The 21,965-nt window shown below is 41.0% G+C and overlaps 1 protein-coding gene across 1 annotated transcript in view; it reads right to left on the bottom strand.

Annotated features, from left to right (window-relative positions):
• LOC145657102 (STING ER exit protein-like) overlaps nt 1–21,965 on the bottom strand; it is a 220,255-nt gene that overhangs the window by 93,572 nt on the left and 104,718 nt on the right. The window contains exon 3 of the mRNA XM_081711687.1: nt 21,061–21,081. Coding sequence (XP_081567813.1) covers nt 21,061–21,081 — 21 coding nt within the window. The remainder of the gene's footprint in view (nt 1–21,060; nt 21,082–21,965) is intronic.

Raw genomic sequence — 21,965 nt, 5'->3', positions numbered from 1 at the left:
GGGAGATGAGGAAGAAAATGTTACTTGCAGGTTTGTCACCATGTGGAGATTCACAAGTGGGTTCTTACAACGGGCCACATAAAAAAGTGAACGGAGCTCAAATGATGTGATATTGTTAAGGGACTGAAGGGGCAAAACGTTCCATTATTATTACAAATACAAGACATTTAATACACGTTCACAGTAATCATGGTTTACACATTGACAAAATGCATCAAAAACAAATAAGATGAACAGTTCCATAGCTGGATACGCCTAATATATTAATATATTAACAGAACACAGGAGCTGCCGGAGTCCATCATTGCACTTTATAGCTCCCGAATTTACACACCCTTGTACCTGCCTAATATTCTAGTCTCTCTGCTTTTGTTTTGCTCCATTCTATAGCTGGTATCCATAGCAAGTCTTGGTGATTTCACTAAGGAGGTTCAGGCCAATGCAGAACTGAAGCAGGGACAGGCTATATCCTTGGTAAATCCCACACTTGATGGTGACTCATGATATTGGTCTGAAGTTAGCCTCTAGGTTTGTCTTCTACAGCCCCATTTAATTCTTGATGAAAGCTGTTGGAGTCCTGTTGATGTGATATAACCTCATTTAAGGATCCACTGAATCATAGGTTTTCTTTCACCAGCAGCTGGTGCTTGGCTCCTCTAGTGTTCTTGCTAATAACATTTTTGGCCACGCTCATGTATTGGGCCATGTGCCTACTTAGCTGCAATGATGCCTGACAGGAGCTTCCATGTTGTACAGTGGAAGGATCAGGACTCTCCTGCCTCCAGTTAACCATTTAGGGTGGGTCCCATCCATTAGCAGCTGGTTCATTTTTGCTGTGATGCACTCATGGAGAGCAGCCGGCTTCTTCAGAGAGTAGGCTTGGACCATGTTAGGGCCTGGAGCTGTACAGTTCTTAATGCTTGTGACTCTTTCTTGGATGTCTGCTAACATGATGGTTACTGGATCCTGTTCATCTCTCAGGTTCTGTATACACTGGGTATTGTTGTTGCGATGCCTCCTTCTCCCATATGTCTGTCCAGTAATGTTCAGTCTCGAGCTTTGGTGGGTCTGTTCTTATGCAGATTCCCTGCCACTGAGAGTACACAGTGGACGGCTAATGGGAGAACATCCTGTTTATTCTCCTGGCTTCGACTTCTCGTGTATTATTACTACATCTCTTGTAGTAATAATTCTGATGCTCTCATCTTTACTCTTATAAATCCCACACTACCCTGAAAGGTATGACAGGTGTGTAGCTTTTGTATGACTTTTGATCTGGGACCTGCATGTTCTACCGAAAATACATATCTTCCTCTTTTTGAAGGAAAGCTACACTGTTCTCAAGTCAGCAGTTACAGGATATTTCAAGTAGTTCTGCATGTTGTGTATGACTGTACTTGTACAGTCTGGCTGCATTCCTGTAATGTTTGTCCGAGTGCCACAGGGCGTGGAGCAGTACACACACTCTCTTGACGTGAAACATTTAATGACACAGTAGCAGTGAACATACACACACTTAACACTAACGATAAAGATTGTAACATAAACACAGGCTAGACAAACATGGACACTAACATATGCTCTGACTATGACAAACAAACAATGACCAACACTAAGGCACACACTAACGGGTGTTTAAATAGACAAACAAACACTCAACTTTAAACTCCGTGCAGGTGTGTGCCATTACAGGGTTGTGGCTTTAAACAGGAGTGAACCACCTCCTGCACGGCAGGCCGTACCATATGACTGCGGGGGGAGTGTCCCGTAACAATTCTTTAACGCATTCTTACCTGTGAGCCACTCTGGGCCCATTCCTGTTATTCAATACTGGGAGAATCACATGATAAACTGAACAGGACAAAGAGATCGGTATGAGAGAGACTGAGAGAGATTATCATTTAATTAGACACATAAATCTAATTCAGAGGAAAATGAGTGAGTATATAAATATCTACTGTAGATTCAGAATGATCAGAATTTGAACTGAAATTCCAGTAGATGGTGTTAGTGGAGACAGACAGCAATAATAGAGGTCCTTAGTCCTTCTGCTGTACTTTAACTTTTTATCTTGTTAACCAGCTCATTTTATTTCTAATTCAGCCATGTTATTTTGCTTTGCTTACGTTATGTGAATTGTTTGGTGACTATAACACTTATCTACTGTGGACATGAACTTCTATTTTTGCAGCAAAATCATTTATTCCTCTTTGGGAACATGCCACATTTGAGTTTGGCCCCCACTTTTATTTGATTTTTCCGCATTTTACTGAAACTCAAATATATTGAGTTTTACTGAAACTCAAAGAGTTCCTGGGCTGTGATGCCATTTTCACAGGCATGAATTCGCTAGGGTCTTTTTCACTGATACATTGTTCATTTTAAGTTGTTAAAGGAGAGCATGAGTTCCAGACCCTGAGACATGTGTCAGTTCTTCTCACTGGCACTACTGTTCTGTTTATGGTTACAGACTGGCAACATTCAGCAATAAAATATGAAGATACATTTTGTGAAGTAGTAAATAAAATTATTTATTGTACAGCACACAAACTCTTAAAGCACCTGAGTTAGACAAAGTTTAAAATAGACACACCAGAAAATTTAATCTTAGCTTTAATTTGACAGAACAGTAATCTACAATGGGAAAAGAAGAAAACAGATCAAGGAGTAATTTCTTATCAAACAAACAACAACAAAAAACAAACTAACAAACATAATTTGAGGGCAGTTCCACAATGTTTGACTTCTTGGTCCTCTGTCCTCTAGTACATGGGATGTGTGTGGTGATTCAGTGTTTGATTTGTTGGGACTGATCTCTAATACATGGGAGTGTTACAGTCCTCAAACAGACTATACATCGACTATATAGGTTTTCAATCAAATACTATACATGAACATTGTATTTTTTAATGTGTTTTAATTATTATTATTACTATTTTACAGCACAACATTACTAATGTTTGGGTCCAGATACCTAGCAATTGTTTATAATGGCAAGGAAAAACTTCCTGGGTGAAATTAAGTAAGACATTGGGACAACCCAGATTCAAGATGGAACCTATCCACCACTGGGCAGCCCAGCTAATAAACAGTCCATGCTTTATTATATTATATATAATCCATTTAGTATACGTGTATAGTTCAGTACAGGTGTCAGCTTCTCCAGTGGGTCAAGGGAGGGCGAGCTGTTTCTGCAGCTGTTCCTCTGGGTGTGCTGGAGTGGGTGGATGAATACAGCAACATCAGTTCATATACTGGCAGCACTGGGACAGTTTTTTCTATTATCTCAGATTCTTCATCACTGATGAGCCGGTCTAGTCCATATGCAGTCCATAAGCAGTAGTCATGTGCCAGTGATCTGCATACAGTTCCAGCAGGTTTATCAGTAGCACCAGAACTAAAAGGGAGAACTAGGGGGTGACCATAGTGCTGAGGGTCTCTGAGACATTGTGTTCCACCCACATTATCATCACAAATTTGAGTGATTGCTTGCAGTGCCTAGGCAACACTGTCAACACCTCAAATTTCTAGAAAACTCTTTCAGTTGGGGCCCTAGGGTCTGCACCTTTATATACAGGTAACTAACCAACCTTTTGTGTAAATAATTAAGTCTTCAGCATGGATTTAAAAACTGCCAGTGTGTCTGAGTCTCCCATTAAAGTTGAAAGGTTGTTCCATAACTGAGGAGCTTTAAAGATTGTTTTTACTTTGGCTGTAACTAATTCTAAGGGAAATTCTGCATTTATCTTAGGAACACATACTCACTCGGATACTGCTGGGCCAGAACATTTAGAGCTGTATAAGTGTGACACTCAGATACTGTGGGCCAGAACATTTAGAGCTGTATAAGTGTGACGCTTGTCGCGATGTGGAGTTAGAGCAGGATGCGGGATGAGTTTCGTAAAAGATAGGCATACATTAACACACAAAACAATGAAGACATAGCATGCAGGCTATCAGGGTTAAACACTGACACAGTCAAACATAAACTATAGACTTTTATATTTATATTTACATTTATGACATTTAGCATTCTAATGCCACACAATGAGGAGCAGGTGTGGAACACAGGGAGGGTGTGGCCACATGGACGAACATATGCACACACTCAAACACACACGGGGAGACATTTGGGAGGAGGGGCTGTACTGTGACAGAGTCCTTCCCCAATGGTGCGACTCCCAGCGTGCCAACCTATCGGGCTACAGCCCCGAAGCCAACGGCCAATGGCGAAGCCGGAGGACCGAGCGAACCAACACGGGCCAGTGAGAGCAGGACAAAGGGGTTGAAGGACAGGGACCATGATGACAACAGACACAGGACAGACACACTGACAGGGACAGGCACTGACATAAAGGGGGACTAATTGACCAGCACAGACAGCGTGATGGGGACAGACACAGTGACAGGGACAGCTACAAAACTACATTGAGGAATGTTAAGGAGTCCGGGGAAGCTGCCAAGAGCCCCAGGCTGTCCCCCAGTCGTTAGCTGGGCTGAAGTACAACCGGCCTGTGGAGGATCGCCCCTCGCCGATTTGGGGGGCTGTGACTTCTGCGCACCCGTATCAGGAAGCACACAAGCTGTTTTGCCTGTCTCTGGGGTGGGCACTGGTGTCACTTCCTTCTTGCCTCTGCCAGGCTTAGGTATGGGTGCACGAGTTCCAGGGCTGTGTGCCCTAGTGGAGGGAGTTTCCTCCTCGAACGAGGGATGGCTTGCTTGTTCCTGAGCGGCACTCCATGGGTGGAGCCTTGGGTGGTATTTTAGGTGCCATTGGCTCATTGCTCCTGGAGACTACAGACTCAATGTCACTATCAGTGGGAGGATCCCCATAGAGGATCTCCTCCGCCTCCATTGGTGGATCCTCCACACAGTCGAACCCCCAAGTCCGACTTCAGATTGACAACTCTCCCTCCATAATCGGTGTAACCTTCATAGTAGTCCATGGACCCTGCGGAGTCCATTTCCGAGTACTGCTTCCCATAGTCCGGCTCGGTTCTGTAAAACTCCACAGAGTCCGACCCTGGATCATACCCAGGGCCCCCTTAAAATCCACCAGTGGCCTTCTCCCCCATTGTGGGAGTAAGGAGTGAGGCCAGGATGATGGAGGGTCTCTCTGCGAGGGTTGTGGAAGGGTGATTGCTTCCTTTCTTCCCTTTCCTTCTTTTGCTCCCCTTCCCAGGCATCCTTCGTCAGTCAGTGTTTCTGTCACAATGTGGAGTTAGATGCGGGGAGTTTGAAAAATATAGGCATACGTTTATTAACACACAAAACAATGAAGACATAACACGCAGGCTGTCAGGGTTAAACACTGACACAGTCACATATAAACCATAGACTTTTATACATGCATACTAACGACGCACAACGAGCAGCAGGTGTGGAACACAGAGGGCGTGGCCACACGGATGAACATACACACACACACACACACACACACACACACACAACCAAACATACAGGGGGAGACGTTTGGGAGGAGGGGCTGTACCGTAACAACACTCAGATATTGTGGGCCAAAAAAGTGTGTAGGATACAGACATGAGCCATTTACATCAAACAAATGGATTTAAATGAAAAATGAAGTTAAACATGGAGAAGTACAAACTTGTAATGCAGGGCAACAAGACTAACTAGACAAACAAAGCAAATAGTCCAAATAAGTGACACTAAAGTGTTGAAAGGAACAGACTTTATAGGGGGTGTTGTGAAGTGGAACACGGGACCTCTGTGTTCTGTGAGGATGTGGCCTTGAAATGAAAACATAAACCACATGGAAGATAGAAAACAAACAAGGACCATGTGGAAAGGAGGATGCTGGTGAGGGGCATTACAATATGTCAAGATATCATCAGTCTTTCTACAAGTTGGAGTTTGTTTAACTGAATTTTTAGAGCATCCAATTAGAATACTATTAATATAAATATAATCTTGCATATATATATATTTTTCTCTATGCACCCCTGTTTTCTTTTCTTCAGTTTGGACAGAGCACTCTCCACACTGCGAGTTATACTGTGTATGACTATGTATGTGACAAATAAACCGAACTTGAACTTGAACTTGAACTTGATCTTGATTAAATAAAAGCATGGACCTATTTCCCTGCATCTGTTGAGTAAAGTATATGCAATGTAAATATGAAAATGTAAGTTTTACTTGTTTGTTCTACTTCACTGAAATGTGGGACATGAAAAGGGGGATATTGTATAAAAGGGCTGTAATTCCTATCTGGTTCATCCTGTAGAGATGTAAATACTCGGATTATAACTGCTATTCTGAGCTGTAATCTCATGGCCATTGTTTTATTTTAAATCCAGTCTTCTGGAGTAAAGAGCCAAAATCCACTAAAACCATGCTATTGTCCATTTCCTTACAGATTGCACTGAACTACATGTTAAAACAAGAAGGAATTTGAGGTGATCTGACAGAATCAAATACTTTATGAGATGTGAACACTCTGGACAGCACCAACTTGTGAAGAGAGGAACATTATGCACTTTGTAGAGGAGAGTGTCTGAATCTGAGCTTTATTTATACGCCTCTGCATGGAGAGCAGTTTTTATCTGATTTTTGACCTAATCAAATGGGCTTTCTCACCATGTGAAGGTTTTCCTGTAAGTGAACAGTGATAAATCTAAAACAATGGTTTTGGCGTGAAGTCAGTATTTATCCTGCAGTGTTTCTGATGTTGAGCTGGCCTTTGGTTCATTTTATAATTGAATATCCTGCATTACTGAATATATTTATTGTCGTGCATTATGTATCTGCATGCGTTTTTGCAGGTTTACAGCTGTAATCTGTAACAGGAGACATGACCTCCAGAATGAGTCTCTGAGGAACAGCACACACAGAAAGGAGAGAGCTGAGAGAATAGAGGGATTCTGTGGAAAACAAATTTTCACCAGCACTGATCAAAAAAACTCAGAAATGTATGAAAATACCTCAATGCCTTAATCCCTCAAATATTGGTGAAAATGAATGACAATTTCATCAAATGCACTAATTGTAACACGGGAGGAGGTGGAGAGCGAACACATGTGTGAAGTGATGACGGCGTAACGAACCAAACTGATTGACAAGAATAAATAAATAATAAGTTTCAATAATCGACACAGACTAACAATACAGAATAGAATGAAGAACAAACAGGCTAACAGGAGAATAATGTGATAGCAGGGTTATGGCGAGAAATGGGCAACCAGGGAATACAACATTAAGGAAATACTAACGGAGAACAATAATAAAACATAACGGTGAGCATGAAGACAGACAAATGGGAACAACACAGAACTGGGCTACATAAGATCAACAAACAATACTGATGACGAAGATACAGAACTAAACAAGGAAAGCAACATGCAGCAAGAGTAACTAAACACAGAGAACAAACAAGATTGAACTAAACAAAGAACAAATGAGATCAGACTAAATACAGAGAACACACGAGAACGGACTAAACACAGAGAACAAGCGATATCGGACTAAACACAGAGAACAAACAAGAATGGACTAAACACAGAGAACAAACGAGAATGGACTAAACACAGAGAACAATCGAGAATGGACTAAACACAAAGAACAAACGAGAACGGACTAAACACAGAGAACAAGTGATATCGGACTAAACACAGAGAACAAAGGAGATCGAACTAGAAACACAATGATAGAGCCCAAACGAGAACTGACCAGAAACAGTGAGAGACACTCTAAGACCAACAAACAAGATACGTAGGGACAGAGTTTTTATACCACTGCAATCAGGACAAACTAGGAACAGCTGGAGTGAAAGGGGAGGTGACAGGGAACAGTGGAGATGAATGAAAACCCAGAAGTGATTTGGTTGCCATGACAACGGGGAATGCTCAGGCTTGTAGACGTAACACTAATCAGATACACTGAGTGGTTGGTTGTGTTTTAGTCTGATTCAGGGTAAGAGATCAGACTCACCTGAACCCAGCTATGTGTCCATGAAGAGTAACTGGTCAATGGGAGCTCCTGAGCCCTTCAGAGAGAGAGAGAGAGAGAGAGAGAGAGAGAGAGAGAGAGAGAGAGAGAGAGAGACAGAGAGAGAGAGAGACTGTTCTACTGAGCTCAGGTAAGGATGATGTAGGGAATGTGACTTCTACTGAGCTCAGATAACGACGATGACCTTTCTATGACTGTTGTCACTTTGTAAATAATTAACTATAAAACTAATATTCTGCCTTTGTGTCATACACAAACTCATCTAGAAATCTGGTCCTACACTTCACTTCCCAGAATCCTCAGTAGAGTCAGGTTAACATCCCCTATCAGCAATCATCTAGTCAGATGGACTTATTGAAATCATCATCTCCGGAGTATTAATTAGATCAACTTGCTCCTCATTTCTATTCCTTTGTAAAAACACTGTTGATGTTCTAAGACTTTGTAAAGTATTGCCTCTGTTTTTCTAGAGCTTGCCAAGCTGTTCCATTGTCTAGTCAGCGTTTCTGTGTATTGACCGGGTTTTGTATTCATTGACATTGTTTTTGGATTCTCCCTGTTTGGATTTGTTTCCTGGTGGAATACATTTTCTGGCTTGGCTTGAACTGTTTTTGACACTCCTATTGCTCCTTTGCTCCAGCAATGCCACTGTTTCAGTTTTGATATAGGCCTGTTATCTGAATTTGTTTTTTGATTATCCATATACCAATAGCATTTTGGATCATAAAAACATTTTTTATTATTTATTATCTGCAAGTGTTGCATTAGCCTTATTCCTAAGCTTCACAAAGCAATCATAAGAGTAACATTGTAAAATATATATAAAATAAAATGAATAAAACAAAAAGAAATCCAATATGACAATGTATGTATGCATGGCAATTCACACATAGTTTCCAGTATCTTCTCCCCAATTGTGCATTTTAGTCTGACTGAGGGTAAGAAGTCGGATTCACCTAAACCCCGCTGAGTGACCAGTCATTGGACCATCTATGGAACTTCAGAGGTGGAGAGTGTTGTAGTGATGAGAGGAAAGTGTCGTTCCTAGATCTTCCTAAGTTCACTCAATACACACTAAATAGAAATAAAGATGCAGACTCTGGAATTAATTGAAGAGAAGAGCTGGTCCCGTCTTTATTCTGAGCTCAATGTTACAAACGAGGCATTGTCCGGAGAATGTTTAACAGTCTCAGGTGGGCACTCCTTTTATACATTTTCTTCTTAACCATTTTTGTTTTTTCATAAAAACTTGGCCAGGTTCCACTATTGTTCTCTAAACCATACATTATTCAATGTATGCAAATTGATATTCAATACTTACACCAACGAGTTCTTGGTACCATTAGGTTCATCCTGAACTACTTCTATTTTTTAAAGGCGATCATATTCTTTCCTGCATGAAACCAGTTTATTCTGGACCATCCCTATTTTTCAGTTTTCAATATTATTTTATTACCTCATAAGGATAGTCTCCTGGTTTAGGACAGTGTTCCTTACTTACAGTCCCACCTGATCAAACTCACTCAGCTCATCATGAAGCCCTTCATGAGCTGCATCAGGTGTGTTAGAGCAGGAAAACACTAGACTATGTAGTGCTGTAGGACTCCATCACAGGAAGTGAGGATCACTGAATTATGTGATTAAATCAATTCATCCAACACTGGCAATGAGGAACAATGGATTAGAGAATTAAATCAATTCATCCAGCACTGACAGTGAGGAACATTGTTTTAGGGGATTAAATTAGTTTATCCAGCCTGAATTGTACAATTGTGCTGGTGTATATAATGGTGTGTGTTATATAGGTATGAATGTGCTACACATTCCCTATTAAACTCAGTGCTGTGTTTGTCCACACTGTACAAAAGGAGAAATCCGCAATCACCTCCAAAAACAATGTGGAATTCATATTCAAGGTGTGTGCATGTATGTGTGCGTGAAGGCAGTAACAAATGCATAGAGTGCTCTCCATCATATAATACAATCACATCATAATTTTCTTTTTTGTAACAGTGTGTTCTTATGACTGTCTGCTGTTTATTCCCAACCAGGAGCTGGAGCACAAACTCATCTCTCTGGTAACGAAGGAGTTGAAGAGGTTTAAGAAGCTACTAAGTCCAGATTACCCACATCCTGCAGAACATGAACCAGACAGACCTCGCTAACATACTACAGACCAGTAAGAGTTCTGGGTCATGGCTTTATGATGGCACTGTTACTCTAACAAAAATTTTGTTTTAAGGTTTTTATTAAAAAATGACTTCAACATCAGTGATAATAAGGTGAAATATTTTGATAATGTTCTTCTGTTTATTAGAGCTGATCTCTGTATATCAGCAAAAGATTAAACACAAACTGATGTAAAAATGTAAAAATAATTAATGAACTGAATGAGATCTACACAGAGCTCTACATCACTGAGGGAGGGAGTGGAGAGGTCAATAATGAACATGAGGTGAGACAGATTGAGACAGCATCCAGGAGACCAGCAACACAGGAGACACCCATCAAATGCATTCACCTCTTTAAAGACAAACCTATCAGAAAAGTGCTGACTAAAGGAATTGCTGGAATTGGAAAAACTTCTGTGCAGAAGTTTATTCTGGATTGGGCTGAAGGGAGAGAAAATCAGAATGTCATCTTCATATTTCCACTACCCTTTAGGGAGCTGAATTTGATCTAGGAGAAAAAGTTCAGTTTGATGGATCTGCTTCATGACTCTTTCCCAGAAACAAAACAATTACAATTAATAGACTCTGATGCTTACAAAGTGATTTTCATCTTTGATGGTCTGGATGAGTGTCGACTTCCTCTAGATTTCCAGAACAATGAAAGATTGTGGGATGTAATAGAGTCGACCTCAGTGAATGTGCTGCTGACAAACCTCATCAAGGGGAATCTGCTTCCCTCAGCTCTCTTCTGGATAACCTCTAGACCAGCAGCAGCCAATCAGATCCAACCTGAGTGTGCTGACCAGATAACAGAGGTACAAGGGTTCAGTGAACCTCAGAAAGAGGAGTATTTCAGGAAGAGAATCAGTGATCAGAGCCTGGCCAGTAGAATCATTACACACATGAAGTCATCAAGAAGTCTCTACATCATGTGCCACATTCCAGTCTTCTGTTGGATTGCAGCCACAGTTCTAGGGAGAATGTTTGGTGAAGCAGAGCATGCAGAGATCCCCAAGACTCTGACTCAGATGTTCACACACTTCCTGATCTTTCAGATAAGACACAAGGACAGAAAATACCATGGAAACACTGACATTAATTTTCACCAGACTAAAAAGACAATTCTGGCACTGGGAAAACTGGCATTCCAACAGCTGGAAAAGGGCAACCTGACCTTCTATGAGGAAGACCTGAGAGAGTGTGGCATTGATGTCAGAAATGTTAGTGTACTCAGGAATGTGTACCAAAATCTTCAGAAAGGAGTCTGGGCTGCACCTGGAGAAGGTGTTCAGCTTTATGGTTTGTTCAGGACTTTTTGGCTGCTTTATATGCCTTTCTTTCCTTCATCTCCAACAACACAAATGTGTTGGAACAGCAAAAGAATGAACTCTCTAAAAGATCAACAAGGTTAAAAATGTCTGAATCCTTAGGAATGCAGTGGACAAGGCCTTACAGAGTCAAAATGGACACCTGGACCTTTTCCTCCGCTTCCTTCTGGGTCTCTCACTGGTGTCCAATCAGACTATCTTACGATGCCTACTGACACAAACAGGAAGCAGCTCTCCTAGCAAAGAACTGAATGATCATTCTCTAGTGCAGGAAGTCCAAACATACCTGAACAGAGAAGGTGACAATCGTCTTTGTGGAGTCAATCTCTCTCCTGCTCAATGGTCAGCTCTGGTGTTTGTGTTGCTGAACTCAGAACAGGATGAGCTTGACCTGATGAAATATGAGCCATCAGAGGAATGTCTACTGAGACTGCTGCCAGTGGTCAAAGCATCCAGAGAAGCCATATTTTCATTCATAAACACATTACTGCACTGGGATCAGTGAATCAGTACCCTATTCACTATTTAAAGTGCTAGCTGACCCATTCGTTAATCCTAAAGTTCTTCTTAAGTGTCTTTGTGCTGCCTTTCCTCTGATTACAGGCAGTGCTCACTGAACACACCACAAAAATAATAATAATAATAATAATAAAAAATAACACACATAAATTTCTCTTTAACTTTCATTAATTTTATTAATTTTTGATTCCGTTGCTTCTTTAAGTGAATGAAGTTGCAAGATTAACAGGTCAGTTTGCCATGATTATTTAAATGCAGTTAAATTAATAGAGGTGTTTTGTAATAAGCCGTAGAGAAGTTTTTGTTAAATGAATAGAGATGTTTTGTAATAAGCCATAGAGAAGTGTTTGTTAAATTAATAGAGGTGTTTTATAACTTTTCACTTTAGCTAATTAAGCTACATGAATGAGGCTAACCAGTTAGCTTTTTTTTTTGATACATTGAAAGGACACATCACATTAATGCAGGTAACAGTTTAGATTATCATCATCAATACCATACACATGACTATGATATGATATATTACGATATATGATTTGATATGAAGTTACTCTTACATAGCATCTTTCTCTGTAATCAACATACTACATGATGGAAACCACAGTCCCCTGGGGGTCTGCATCAGGCACAGGAAGGGGAGAGAGAATAATACACCACTTGGCATGCAGTTCACACACACACACACACACACACACACACACACACACACACACACACACACACACACACACACACACACACACACACACACACACACACACCCACATGCACCAGGATAATATGTAGGGTAGCCAGTTTTTACCTGACCTCCATGTTTTTGGGCTGTGGGACATAGACCTGACACCCCAGCACTGAGAAGAAAACACGCTAACCACCAAACCTAAAAGCTTGCTGATTATTTTGGCCACTACAGGGAGACATTAGTTCACTAATACTAGTCATTCTGGTGAAAGTGTTTAAGTATTACCAGTCTTTGTTATTCTTGTGTCTGTAAACAGTTTACTGAAGTTTCTCTTTCATGACTTCATGACTTCGTACATGCATGTATGCGTGTGTTGTGTGATAGAGATTGTGTACGTGTGTGCACATGCATGTATGTCTTTGTGTGTGATAGAGAGAGAGAGAAAGATATTGTGTGCACTTCTGTGTATATAAGTGTGAGGAGTTTTTTTCTTTTTGCAGGTTAGAATACTGCGGTATTAGAGAGAAAGGATGTGCAGCTCTGGCTTCAGCTCTGAGATCAAACCCCTCATCAACCAAAGCTTTGTAAATATGTGTTGATATTTTTGAGTGTGTGCATAGTTGTGTTGGTGTTATTGTGCATGCACATGTTTGTGGGAGAGATTTTTTAAAACTTTTTTTAAACTTTTGAATGTTGAACTGTAAGTGTGAAGAGTTTTTTTTCTTCTCTCTGGAGGCTGTCTGAGTGCAGTATTAGAGAGTAAGGCTGTGCCGCTTTAGCTTCAGCTCTGAGGTCAAATCCCTCATCACACATGAGAGAGCTGAATTTAAACTAAAATAAACCATAAGACTCAGGAGTGAAGCAGCTCTCTGCCCTACTGGAAGATCCACACTGTAAACTGGAGAAACTAGAGTGAGTTTTATTATTGTTTCTTTATATACGCACAAAAGTCAACATCCCTCTCTCACACTGTGTCAATGTTCTCTTTTACACACACACACACACACACACACACACACACACAGTCAGTGTATCACTCAAATCAAGTTGAGTTTATTGGCATGACTGTACAAAATGCAAAATGAAAATAGTAATAATATCACAAATATTATAATAATAAAACCATCAACAACAATAATAGTAACAATAGTAATAACAAATAACAGTTTTAATGTCATTTTAATCTAAAAAGTCATTAAGATGTTAACATTATATGGTAGCTATTTAATGAAGCACAGGGGCACTGAGTTAGTACTCAGAGGATGAGGATGATTTCCCCTGAGGATTCTGGGACATGTAGTGTGTGGTGGTTTTAGAGTGCTGACAGAACCCCCCCCCCCAAAAAAAAAAATAAGGGGACTGGCCAGACTCTTGTGGACTGCTCAGCACAAACCAGAATGTGATCACCTGGAACATCTTCGAGAGTGGACTGCACCACGTCCAAGGCGCTTGCTGTCATCCTTAGTGCGCAGTCGTCCCCTGGGATGAGACGCTGGCTTGTCAGGGTACTGACTGTAGAAATCACTTATAAAAGCAGGTTAATTTATATGGCACCCCCAATCTGCTAGATACTGAAGGACTCCACCGCGCCTCCTGGAATCTAGTAGTTGATGCATCCTCTGCATCTTATTATCTACTGCATCTATCTGAGGGGCTGGCAGTCCATGGAGCCATAAGAGGTTGATAGCCTAGTATAAATTCAAAGGGTATTGTTAAAATATGCGCAAAAATGACCCAATTCTTGATTAGTGCATTTGCACTGTCCATTTGATTGGTCACAGTACCAAGAAGTTAGGCTAATGGACAAACCTATGCATTCAATTAAGGCTGACCAAACATGTGATGTGAACTGGATCCCTCTATCTGATAGGATGTCCTCTGGGATCTGATAATTATGAAATACATTAGTGAACAACTCCTCTGCTGTTTGGATGGTGGTAGGTATGGCTGTGAATAAGACAAACCTTATTCCACTCGAAACTCAATCGGGGTAGTAAGTATGGTCATATATCCTACAGAAATAAGGTCGTATATCCTTAAGTCAATATCCGTAAGTCTATGGTGATGTGGGAGCAAGGATGTTCTGCTACAAGCAATGGTATTAATGTACCTGCTGTCAGGGTCTTAGGGACTTTACACTGAGAGCAGGTGGTGCAAGAAGAAATTAACCAGTGTACTTCCTGTATTACAGATTCTCACCAGTACCATTTCGTAATCAGCTGCCACATGCATAATTAACCTGGTTGTCCCATGGTCATAGAAGAGTGAGCTCAGGTGATGAGTTGGTCCCTGAACTGTTCAGGAATGTAGATCTTACCCAGAGGACAGTCAATTGGCATCTTTAGAGTCTCCAGAGCTCTCTCAATTTCATTATCGATCTCCCAACAGATGGACACAACTGTAACATGATGGAAGCATGTCGTCTGGGACCATGCATGCACTCATTATCCTGGAAAACAGCAATGGCATTAAAGTTTCTAAAAAATGTCTTTAGAAATGACCAAGCTCCAGAAATCATTGCAGATCTTTAACTGAGCTTGGTTTGGGCCCGTTGGCTACTGCCTGCCCCTTACAATCATCCATTGTGACCCCATTGGTGCCTATGATGTATCCCAGGAATGTGGCTGATTGGAGGTGAAACTCAGATTTCTCTCTCTTGACAAAAAGTTGATATTCAAGGAGTCCCAGTCTAGGCAACATGAAATAATGACATACTTTACCTTCTCTAGATATTGTGGCAACAGAAACTATTTAATCCTAGCAATTGATCTAAGATGGAAAAAGCTACCTCTGAAAACAGAATTAATTTGTTTATCAAATCCAAGGTCAAGATCAAATATTATCCCTAGATTCAACCAACACTTAATTTCATTTAAACATTCATTCAGTCATTTGAAAGAATGCAGGTTCGTACAGGTCGGTGTCACTGGCATAACAATAAAGACTGTGTGTGTGTGTGTGTGTGTGTGTGTGTGTGTGTGTGTGTGTGTGTGTGTGTGTGTGTGTGTGTGTGTGTGTGTGTGTGTGCTCTTTTCTATAGCTAGACTGTGCTCACTGAGCTTGTACTTGAGTAGGACCTCTCTCTTTATGTCTCTGCCAGTAAGTAGATACTTTGCTAATTCCCTGTTTAGGGCCTGATGAATTTACTTTAGTACATTTTAGTTTTAGTGTCATATTCCAAGGGTTACATATACTTGTTTTTCTTTGCCTTATAGTCTGATTCATAAAGCAGTGCTGGTGTGAGACTGCTCTGTGGTAGTGCAGACTCATCACTCTCTTTCTCAGTCTCTATAACTGTCTAACTGTTCACACATTCATACACAAAGTTTTTTTTCTCTCTCAGACATTGTCTGTCTATCTCTCTCTCACACACAGTCTTTCTTACAATTATCAGTCTTTCTCCAGCTCTTTCACTCTCAGTCTCTCACCCCCCCCACACACAGACATAATTGGTATTTCCCTTTCTCTCTCACCTACATATACATTATCACTATTAATCAGATACACATACACACACTCCCATGCCTCTCTCTCTCTCCCTCTCTCTCTCCCACACACACACACACACACACACACACACACTATCACTGTATTAATCAGATTCAAATACCCTCCATCTCTCACTCTCTCTTTATATAAACACACACATACATTATCAATGAATCTATATTTCTCTCACTAACACACACATTTACCATATAATGTGTATGAAATGTTTAAGGAAGAGTGGTGCAGTTTAATTTCTGAGTTTTCTTAATTTCAGGCTTGATGCCCAACAGCTGTGCTAGGTCTATATCAACCCAGTGACCCAGTTACTTAGTGTTGGGACTTTGCTAAAGTGTTGAGGCAAGCTCCTAGCTAGTAACTCTAGATGTTGTGCTCTGTGAGCGCTTGTGCTACACCTCTCTTCTGCTCTTCGAGGGTGCCTGTGTTTTTACACTCCCCTGCCTTCTCCAGTTTTCCCTCTCACGTCTCTCTCTCAGCTTCCCTTAGTCACTAAAGCTCCTCCCTGTTTTCTGGTTTTGTTTGTAAAGCTTTAGAGTTTTGTTTTCCCCAGTGCATCAGGGCTGCCATTCTTCCCATGGCGTCCTTTGTTTTCCATTTTTTTCCACAGTCAGTGTGGTGTTTATTTTTTCCACTTGTTTTGTCGTTTTCCATTCCATGAAACGTGATATATGCACAGTTCATTTAATGGCTGTGTGTGTCTGCGTGTGGGACAGTGCCATGCTCTTTAATTTTGCCTGTGTGTGTAGAATGTGATGTGTTTTCATGACTGACTGTTCTGTGAGTATCCAGCCACTATTGAGCTGATGTGGTCTGAGTCTATGACACAGAAGAGGATGACCAAAACACATCTGATTCCTCACATGATTCTCCATGGTAACATGTGTTAGTGTGAATGTGTGAGCATGGCTGCAGCACAGGGCTGTGTCCTCCCCATGTCTTCTAGCACCTGGACATCACACACACATGACCTGGATACCACATGCACCTGGCATGGACACCACCAACCTGATCTAGATTACACTATAATACTACATATTATACTATATATAGATATTATACTATAATATCATATCAAATTATAATAAAACATGATGAATCTAACAAAGGGTCTTAAATTACTTTATTGACTTTTAAAATCTTTAATTGAGAAATATTCAAGTCATTAAAAATATATTTTTAAAGGTTTTGCGGCCCATATGAATACATACCACCCCAGTCTTTAATCTCTGCTCCGGTCACTCTGGTGCATATTGATACCCAAACATATGTATGGCCTCAGGTCTGTCTCTCTCTCTGTCTCACTCACCCTCACACAACCCCTTCCATTGGTTGATTTCTCTCAAAGATCCTTTCAACTCCTCCCCCTACCCAGAGATTTAGTAGTGAACTTTGGGTGAAGCAATGGGTTTGATCTGCAAAAGTATTTCAGCCTGATCAATATGTTTAAAAAGTTTAAACAAGTCTTAGGATTGATTCTTTAAAAGTAAGACTCTGAAGTTTGAAGCAGACATTTGATACCCATTCAGAGAAGATAAAGTCACATGTCAAAGGGCAACATGAGCTCAGGTTTGCTGACAAAAGGAATGCCCATCATGACACTGCCCCCAAGTTCTCATATAAATAGGGGTAGAACTCACTGAGCATCACAGATAGAACGATGAGCCTAGAATCACATCTCTTATTCTATACTCATGATGAACTCATATTATAAAGAAGCTGCTCTTATGGCATGGAGGACAAAGAGAACAGAAACCCTGAAACAAGCTTTTATGAAAAAACTCAACACACATACCTGTATAATCTGGATGAATCCTATTTCAGCCATGAAGCACCCAGACTATTCAAGACAGGGTTCACCCACCCACTGTCCAGAGCTTTGAAGCTGTGCTGCATTCAGATACCTCCATCCTCGAACAAGATTCAGGCTATTGCTGAAGTAGTAGTAGCCAACCTGCAGGAGGTACAGAACATCTAAGCTGCTCTCAGAAGCATCAAAGAAAAAAAAACAAAGTGTGCAGGGAGCATGAAGATGTCATGAACTACTGGAATCTGCATGAAAACCTGAACCCCAGTGATCCGGTCATGTGGGAAACCTTATCGACAACCACTCTGGTCCTTCACCCAAGAAAAGAGTGCTGATGAAGGAGTGGATCATGCTGTTCTGCAAAACCATTGAAATCAGAGTCAGAACAGGATGTCACAGATGAGAACAAAACTGTATCTAATTTGGAAAATCTGATGTGTGTAGTACGAGAGTCTAGCAATCAGTAGAGTTCGATAGTATCTGAAGCCAATAATATGTTACCCATTACATGCATATATAAATCACATTCTTTGATTGCATGCTTTCATTTTTAGCTGAATGTAACAAACATAACCTCTTTTACTGAAAGATACTAATAAATCCATAATCCATTCTAGCACTCTTCATCGTGTTTCAATGAGTTCACCATGATTGAACATCTGCTGAAAAATATTTACTATGCTCCCTCAAACCCCGGGTCCTATGGAGGGGTCGAGAGTCTGCAAAGGTCTGTGGTGGAAGAAATGGGTAAAAGGGTTGATGATAAGGAAATCAAAAACTGGTTACCAGCTCAGCATGTATACACCCTACATAAACCAATCTCTGTGAAATTTAAAAGAAAGTAATTTTAGGAAACATAGATGAACAATAGCAGGCCGATTTGGTAGACATGTCTAACTTATCACAGCATAGTGATAACATGAATTTTATGCTAATGTGTATAGATATACTTTCCAAGTATGCTTGGGTACGTGTGATAAAAAACAAGACGGATGCCGAGGTTACCAAAGCCTTTGTTTCGATTCTAAAAGAAGGCAGAGGTGCTAAAAAACTTCAGACTGATTTTTTAAATTAAAGTTTAAAAACCATGAAAAAAATGTAACATCAATCACTTTGCTACCGGAACGGGGCAAAAAGCTTCAGTGTGTGAACGGTTCAACAGGGCGTTGAAAACCAGAATGTGAAGATACCTCAAAGCCATCAGTACAAGAAAATACATCAATGTGGTGCAGGACTTGGTTCATGCATATAACAACAGCTATCACAGTAGCATCAAAAGGAAACCCATTGAAGTGAATGAAGGAAATTCATTCACAGTGTTTAAAACCTTGTATGGGTTGTTTCAACACAAAAAGGTGGAAAAACTAAGATTCAAATTTATAGTCGGTGATTACCGTCAGAATTTCACAATTAAAAAGAACTTTATGGATGAATATTTTAGTTTCTGAATGTGTAAGGAGACACTCTCCCATATACAAATTACAGGATTTTGATGGGGAAAATATAGAAGGGACCTTTTATGAACAGGAGCAGCAAAAGATTATAGTGGGAAAAGACAAAGCCTTTAAAATAGAAAAGATACTATCCGAAAAAACTAGGAACTGAAAAAAGATGAGCTTGATCAAGTGGGTTGGCTGGCTCGATAAATTTAACTCCTGGATTCCAGCCGAGGACGTCCTTAACATTGTGAAAGGTTGGGGGGGGGGGGGGGGCTCTTTAATTGCGTGCTCACGTCTCTGTGTAAAAAGACGCGTTCGGTTCCTTTGTAAGCAAACCCAAACTAAGCAAGCCTTTGGTTAACTCTAAATGCACATTACTGACATAAAAGTGTTCCTGAATAGAGCATTAGTCCCCCCTTTTCTATTTTATATTAATTTCTATTGACCACTGCAGTGCCATTTTCTTGGAGTGACAGCAATTCTCACCTATGTGTGAAGGGGGAAGGGGCGGGTGACTAGCATTTACTTCCAGGTGTTTCCAAGTGTTTCTAGAGCAAGTAGTGTGATTGGCAGCTGTTTCATCAAACAGAGGAGGGTTAGACGAAAACATAGACCCCTCACTTGCCTTATTTAGTCAATCCTTTAATGTTTAAAGGTCTGCGCACTGTGCACTGTCAGTGCTTCAGTGTTAGTAGATAGCCTAGCACTTGGGTTTGACGCTGTTTGGCGAAACTCGTACAACCATAAGAATAATTTGATAATTTTACCAATACGTTTGGACATCATGGAAAGGAAGAGGCTTATTTTAGCTGAAGTTTATGTGGAGTTGTTTGGGTGCTGCCAGCGTGGACTAGCTTCGATGTTTGTATAGCAAATCACTGGATGCTTCCATTGACTGCTGGAAAAATTCGTAATCCTGATACAAATCGTAAGTATAAATGAGAAGGTATACTTCTTTACAGTATTACAGCATTTACAGTATTTTCCCCAGCATTTACAGTATTAGCTACAGTATTTTCCTATAATAACAATGATGCTATGAAGCTAATATTGTTGTGGAACTTACTAAAGTAACTTACTCTGATATTTTAGCAAAAAGAAACATGCAAACTTGATGTATAGTGACTGATGACTTTGTGTGCATTTGGAGAGGTTTTTGGTCACTTTGGAGAAGTCTAGGACACCTACTGGAAACATTGTGTAGCTACTTAGTCATTAGTCATGTATATGCTCAAAACTGTTCAGTTTATTAGACAAGACGCTGGTGAATCAGGAAATGTAGAGTATGAGTGAAAATGAATCTCCAGCATCGACACACATTATAAACCCAAAACATCAAAGGCGTTTTATGTTTTGTATTTTGACATTTTCTTCTATATTAGATGAGCTCAAATGGAACCTAAATGATGGACAAATAAGCCTGGATGTGAATGGATGTCTTATCCCAAGTGTCTACTTCAATTTGAATCCTGAATGATCATTGTGCTATGTGTACAATTTCAGATAACTAGTGTTAGTCAATCAAAAATGATCTTAAAACTGCAGGTGCATGGACAGGTTTTGCTGGAGCGCTGTGGGAACAAGGGGGAGGGATACAGATATTGCACCAACTGGCCATTGAGTCCCTGATTAGTCCACGCACAGCCTCAATCCTCCGTTCCTCCTCTTGACGAAGAAGACACTTGCGGTGTCTTGGAGAGGTGGAGGGTCAAATGAAACCTTGCTGAAGAGCCTCTTTAATATATTGTCCCATTGCTCTTTCCTCCTCTTGGGAGAGAGGGTAAACCCTACATCAGGGAGGAACCGGGACCTCCTTCAGTGTGATGGCGCAGTCCCAGTCATGGTGTGCAGGTAGCTGTGTTGCTCTCGTAGGGCTGAATACCTGCACCAGGTCACTGTATTCCTGTGGCACGGTGAGGTCATTATCGGCCTCGGGACTCTTGATGGAGGTGGACTGCAGGGACACTGTCTGGTGAAGAAGACGTTTGCCCTCGCAGGCGACCGCCTACTCAAGGACCCGATTCTCCGTCCACTGCATGTGGGGATGTGTGCCTTTAACCATGGAAGCCCTAGCGTAATTGGATGAGAGACGGAAGGGAAGAGGTAAAAAGCAACATGCTCCACATGTTCAGTTTCAAGGAGGACACGAGGAGTAATGTGTTATGAGCCCCAACCCCACGGGTCCCCCATCGAGTGCCTGCATGCTTAACGGAGTGGGGAGGGTAATGGCTCTTATTCTCAACTTCTTAGCAAATCCCCAGTCCATTACATTGCCCCCTGCACCAGAGTCAACCAGTGCCGAAGTGGAGAGTCGACGGCCCATGTGTACAATCACCACAGATAGTATGCACATAGACAGGTTTGAGGAAAACTGCAACAATTGCAGTGCTCCCTTCGGTTCTCCGGCTTGCCTTTTACGCTGGCCACACTTAGCTGCATGGGCTCCACCGGAACTTCTGCTTGCGCCACTGCAGGTGCATTCTCCTGCTGTTGTCGACCTCGGGGAAATTGCCGGGATCGCTCCTACAGGAGATGGTCATACGTGAT

This window comes from Electrophorus electricus, chromosome 1 (genome assembly GCF_041902795.1).
Source record: "Electrophorus electricus isolate QZ-2024a chromosome 1, ASM4190279v1, whole genome shotgun sequence".
Taxonomy (NCBI): Eukaryota; Metazoa; Chordata; class Actinopteri; order Gymnotiformes; family Gymnotidae; genus Electrophorus; species Electrophorus electricus.
The sequence above is the reverse complement of the archived record's forward strand: the minus strand, read 5'-3'. Positions and strand labels throughout refer to the sequence as shown.